Below are 6,326 nucleotides of genomic sequence, written 5' to 3' on the forward strand. Positions count from 1 at the left end.
CAAGTGTACGTGGTCATGCAAGTAATATAGTGGCTCTTAAAAGAACTAGATTATCGAACCCAAAGGACTTGTCAATTAACTATTTTTACTAAATTATACTAGTCTAATTATTTATTTAAGAGTATCAAAAGTGCTTTATTTCTATTTATAAAGAAAAGAATGCAGGAATTAAATAATAAGATTACTTACAATTGTTGGAAAATTTCAGGGCTGCAATATGCATTGGATCTCATGTGTCATATTCTTGGCTTAAAACTAATTTTAGTTGTCAAGTTACTGGTTTACAGGGCTAATTGTATGAGTCGGGTATCAAACCTCTAGTCGCCTACTCCAGTTAGCTGTCTAATTACATTGTTGAGCAGGGATAAATAGGCATAACTGGCGAGCATTTATATTTCATCATGTTTCGTAACCAAGCAAGTTGTTCGTCCGGACATCACTCCTAAACACAAATCACCTCAACTAAATGGATCGATTGAGCTCTCTATATTATCTGGTCCATCTAACCCCTTCTCTCTCGATTTTAATATTAGACAATATATTTATCTCTAGATGGCCAGTCAAGAAATACTAAAATAAGAATATAAAAGTTTTATAATGACAACGAAGAATTAATTCATAAATCTTAAATAATCAACATTCAATCCATAGCTACAACTCCAGAACTAGGGCGTTTAGCCACTAATCTCTAAGAAAAGAACCCTAAAAAGTATTGACAACTTTATACTTGATGCCCTATGATTGATCTCCCCTAAAAATTATTCTTATGGACTATTTATAGATGTAGAAAACTCTGAATAAAATAATTGAGTCCAAAACAAATTAGGAATTCAAAACCAAAACAGATCGGAATTGTTGTATGCGTGAAACTTTGTCCGTTTGATGCTAGACGCACTGATGCACTCAAAGTCTGCCACGTGGCAACTTATTCTTTCAATTTCACTGAATGCTTCACTTTTCCTTATACATTCTTATATTAAATTTATTCCATTAAGTTATTTGCTTGATTTTCTTCTTCAACCTTCCATCTTTAATTCGTTTTAGCTTCAAACTTCTTCATTTTTCTACTAATTTAATCCTACAAATAAAATACACTATTTAGCACAATCCATAAAATTTGTGCTAAAAAAAGATAAATATAAATAATAAATATGAGACAAATAATGATAAGAAAAAATATTTTTGACCTCACATCAGAAAGATCAAGAATGGGCTTATACAGACAGAATACATCAATACAAAGGAACAACTGGCAGATCTTCTCACCAAGGGATTAGGAGCCTCTCAACATCATATGTTACTAGACAAGCTTGGAGTCTTCAATGTTTACACAAAGTCCAGCTTGAGGCGGAGTATTGGAGTCACGCAATAAGAATGTCAAAAATACAGTTATAACAGTTAGCAGTCGGTTAGGAGTCAGAACAGTTGTTAGGCTGATTGTTAAGTAGTTACAACTAGCAACGTGGCGGAGTCAGGATTTTCAATAAGGGGGTTCAAAATCTGTAGAAATAGACACACGAAGTAGCCGAAGGGGGTTCGACATCTACTATATATACATAAAAAAATATTTTAACCATGTATAATTAATATAATTTTCCGCCGAAGGGGGTTCGGATGAACCCCCTTAGTACAAGGTGGCTTCGCCCTTGACTGGTTGTAGCTACAAAGTGTGAAGTTGTACATCAATGTAATTCCTATAAATAGGAAATGTAAACGTGATCAAAGTAAGTATCAATAATATCTCTTCTCTTCTTCTTCTAGATTCTTCCATTTTAGATAGCTCTCTCTCAAACAGAGTTGCAGAGATCTGCAACAACGGAGCTTTACTCCATGATTCTATGAAATCTATTAGGATCAACTTTTGCGTATACTTGTCACCTCCTACTAGCAACATGTATCAGGTAACTGTATCCACCAAGGCTATGATAGATGGTCATAATCAACTACTGTTTTTTGTCTACCTTAGATCTCATGGCTCTCAACTACGGAGAATTTTCAAATAGATACAACTTTCTAGTTTTGTGTTTTTCCATTTTCCTTTGATTATTGAAATTGAGATACTCATTTGAAGTCAAATTCAGAGAGCTACCGACTTATTTCACAAAATTTTATTCACACTTCAAGCCAAATTTAGATTATTCTTAATTTTTTCAACTCCAAATTTTGTATATATACTTAGTATACAATTGTTGTAACCAATCATACTCGTCATTCATGTGTTGTCGCATCATGTGTCTATCTAGACGAGACCCATTTTGCTCCATACAATTATAGTTAATTATATAGTTGAAATATTAAGAAACTTGTAGTTAAATTTTATAAACGTTATAGGAAGTACTTAAAATCTCCTTAATTACCCTTAATGTGTCAAAGGATCTCCAAACGTTACAGAAAGTAATTAAAATCTCCTTGCCCCCACTATTAAAATCTCCTTACATACAATATGTCAAAAGGATCTCCAATAAATATTCAAGATTAGGATATCTAATCAACCCATAAAATCAAGAAGCTTATACATTAATCAATTTTATAAACGTTATAGGAAAGTACTTAAAATTTTCTAAAACTCTATATGTCAAACGTTACAGGAAGTACTTAAAATCTTCTTACACCCAATATGTCAAAAGATCTCCAATAAATATTCAAAATTAGAAAAGCTAATCAACCCATAAAATAAGCACCAAAATAGCGCAGAAATTAATGACTTATAAATCAAAACCTCCACTTATACCACTTCACTTATATAGAAAAAGCACCCTCCCACAAAAAGAAAAAAAAACTGACTATTACACTAAGGATGTGTTTGATAAGAGAAAAATATTTTTATATTATTTAATTGGTTAAAATGCTTTGAAAAATATTTTGAATAAAAAAACAAACTTTTTATTAATAAGAATAATGATTTCCTCATTAAAAAATATTTCAAGTTCATTGTCTTCTCCCATCTATATAACACCCCTGATAATTCCATGTTCGCCACCCACGAACCACCCCCTTAATATCCTACGAACTTAAATATTAATGTTCTAAGATAATATATTTTTATTTACTTACCATTTTTTCAAGAAAATATTACCAAAAAACACACCGTAAATCTTTCTTTTCTTTTTTTTTTTGCAAAACAATTACCCTAAATCCACTGCTACAAAACTTCTTTTTCTTAACTCCACAAAAATGGGTCCACGCCATCAATATTACACGTGTCAAAATCTATATGGGTCGCACATATCCATTTAGTAAAAAAGAATTGATTTTATTACCACTTTTTCATGACCCAGTTTTCCAAACTTGCCGATGAAGAAGATGAAATCAGAATCGTTGACTTTATTACTAGTCAACCTCGCCGGAATAATGGAACGCGCCGACGAGTCGTTATTGCCCGGAGTTTACAAAGAAGTTGGTAAAGCTTTGCATACTGATCCTACTGGACTTGGTTCTCTCACTCTTTTTAGATCTATAGTTCAATGTCTTTGTTACCCTCTTGCTGCTTATCTCTCCGGCCGTCAAAATCGAACTCATGTTATTGCTCTTGGTGCTTTTCTCTGGTCTGCTGCTACCTTTCTTGTAGCCATTTCTTCCACTTTTACTCAGGTTAAATTACTCTCTCTTCATCTATTCTACATTTGTATAATATGTCATTTCATATTATGGTATTAAGTATGTTATGTAGAAAGTAGAAATTAAAGAATTACTAAAAACATTAAAGGATCGTTCTTTTTTAAACGGATTAAAAAGGGAATTATGTCAAATAAATTGAAACGGACGGAGTACGAAACTTAATATTAGGGGGTATGTATAAAGTTTAGTTCTTGGTGTCCCCTGTTTTTGTTAGGATCCAGGAGACAAAGTTATTGAATGAGAAAGATTGCACCTTTAATTGGAAATTGGAATTAAGAATTTGTTAATATGTGATTTTGAATTTTTTTTCAACCATTCTTAGTTATCAAGTCAAATTTCGGATTGCCATGAAAATTTCACTTTATCCCGGAGTTGAACTTCAGTTCAGCTCTGATGGGGCAAACAGAGTTTGATAATGTAAAGAAAACAATTCCCTTAGTTTCTATTTATGTAATCCGGTGTCATTTTAAGTCAGTTTTGAACTTGGAAGTTCAAAGTAAATTTGAACCCCGTGAACCAGCGAGCAACCTCTTGTCTTATGTTTAGGAGATTCAAAATCTATATATATATATATATATATAGTAGAATTTACCTTGTTGAGGGGTTTCAGGTGAACTGAACACCCTATAACTGCACCTGTTTGGCATGTTTAAGACCACAAATTTCAAAAGTGTTTTAGCAGCACAAATAATATGACATGTTTAAAATCACATGTTTTAGGGGTAAGTCTTTCTTTCTTAAACTTTGTCTTCACCAAACGAGTTCACGTCAAATGAAACACATGGAGTATTAATCTTTTTGTTCTAGATTATAAAGGAAATTACTGTCTTGTTTGCCTTTGAAGTCTTAAATAAAGGAATTTCCTGGTTCTTTCAGTCTGCAAAATTCTTACAATTTGACTGTGCTTTTAAGATGTTTCAGAATGATAATATTCTTCACTTTAGGTTTTTCAATTATTGATTGGCATTTAATAAGAGAAGCATCATATATCTTGTTTGAAATAAGGTCTATGATTACTGTTTAGCAAAACTCACATTCTTCAATAGGTTGCCATTTCCAGAGGTTTGAATGGAATAGGACTCGCGATAGTCGGACCAGCAATCCAATCTCTAGTAGCTGATTCAACAGATGAAAGCAACCGCGGTATAGCTTTTGGTTGGCTACAGTTAACAGGGAACTTTGGCTCTATCCTTGGCGGGCTTATATCGGTTTTACTAGCTGAAACATCATTCATGGGAATCGCTGGCTGGAGAATCTCCTTCCATCTTGTAGGTTTTATTAGTGTTGTAGTTGGTATATTGGTGCATCTTTTCGCCAAAGATACTCGCTTTATTGACAATTATGGCTATGTAAAAGAGCAACCACCCCAAAAACCATTTAGAGAAGAAGTAAGGGAGTTGCTAAAAGAAGCAAGAGCAGTTGTGAAAGTACCTTCTTTTCAAATACTTGTTGCTCAGGGAGTGTCGGGGTCGTTCCCTTGGTCATCGTTGTCATTTACACCTATGTGGTTGGAGCTTATTGGATTCTCCCACAAGACAACAGCATTACTCTTGACGTTGTTTAATGTTGCACTCTCAATTGGTGGATTGTTTGGAGGAAAAATGGGAGATGTCCTTGCAAAACACTTGCCGAATTCTGGTAGAATAATTCTATCTCAGATAAGTTCTGGCTCAGCGATTCCTTTGGCTGCAATTTTGCTTCTCGGATTGCCTGATGATCCTTCCACAGCTGCAATCCATGGTTTAGTCTTGTTCATCATGGGATTAACAATATCTTGGAATGGTCCAGCAACAAACAAGTATGTTTCCTTTGAACTACTATATCATTCATCTTTATCTGGATTTTCTTGCATATATCCTTCTGTCTTTAACTTAACCAACAACAGAAAAGCTAAACCGTAAAATAGAAGGACCATGTAATCAAGAATTACGAAACATAATCTGTTTCATGCTTTAGTTCCAAGGAAGTTTTCATGTCCAAATGGAATAGCTGACACACAAGCGACATGGGATTTTTCTGTTTCCTTAGCGTTGCCGCTTGTTTGCTAATTTTACTTGTTTCTTCATATCAAGTAATCTCTAATTTTGCTCCATTTATGAAAATCTCATTCAAGTAAGGGTCATATGTTGCTGGTTGATTCACTTAAAATATTCACAACATGACATGTTTGCAGTCCAATTTTTGCGGAGATAGTTCCTGAGAGAGCTCGAACAAGCATCTATGCTCTGGATCGATCATTTGAGTCTATACTGGCATCATTTGCTCCTCCAGTGGTTGGTATTTTGGCTCAACACGTTTATGGTTTTAAACCAATCCCTAAAGACTCAACGGGTTCACAGGAAATTGAAACAGATAGAGAGAATGCAGCCCCGCTTGCCAAGGCACTCTACACTGCTATAGGCATTCCAATAACAATTTGTTGCTTCATCTATTCATTCCTTTATTGTACATATCCACGTGACAGGGACCGTGCTAAAATGGATGCATTAATAGACACAGAGTTGAAACGGATTGATGAAACAGGCAATCATCCTTCCGATGAAGAAAATGACATACTTCAATATTTTTCCGAATCTGATGAGCTTCACAAAAAAGAACTCACCATGATTGATATAGATTACAAGGTAGATGAAAGGCTTGACAACGACGAGAAAAGGCTTCTTCCAGATCAGTTGTAATCCTCTGAACTTTGCAGATTGTAGAGCAAA

The 6,326-nt window shown here is 34.2% G+C and overlaps 1 protein-coding gene across 1 annotated transcript; it reads left to right on the plus strand.

Moving 5' to 3' along the window:
• The first annotated feature begins 3,286 nt into the window (after nt 1-3,286).
• Nucleotides 3,287-6,326, plus strand: LOC125829470 (uncharacterized). Its single transcript, XM_049508681.1, has 3 exons — nt 3,287-3,591; nt 4,665-5,416; nt 5,792-6,326. Exons 1-3 carry the CDS (start codon nt 3,295-3,297, stop codon nt 6,294-6,296), a joined length of 1,554 nt encoding a protein of 517 aa, XP_049364638.1. The 5' UTR covers nt 3,287-3,294; the 3' UTR covers nt 6,297-6,326.

The sequence above is a fragment of the Solanum verrucosum genome, unplaced genomic scaffold (assembly GCF_900185275.1).
Source record: "Solanum verrucosum unplaced genomic scaffold, falcon-dt-bn FXZP01000031.1, whole genome shotgun sequence".
NCBI classification, from domain to species: Eukaryota; Viridiplantae; Streptophyta; class Magnoliopsida; order Solanales; family Solanaceae; genus Solanum; species Solanum verrucosum.

What these genes read in the sequence shown, in the direction of transcription:
- LOC125829470 (XM_049508681.1), top strand. Translation starts at nt 3,295, where the DNA reads ATGAAGAAGATGAAATCAGAATCGTTGACTTTATTACTAGTCAACCTC. An exon ending in TTTCTTCCACTTTTACTCAG is followed by an intron (nt 3,592 to 4,664) that starts GTTAAATTACTC and finishes ATTCTTCAATAG; the next exon opens with GTTGCCATTTCCAGAGGTTT. An exon ending in AATGGTCCAGCAACAAACAA is followed by an intron (nt 5,417 to 5,791) that starts GTATGTTTCCTT and finishes ACATGTTTGCAG; the next exon opens with TCCAATTTTTGCGGAGATAG.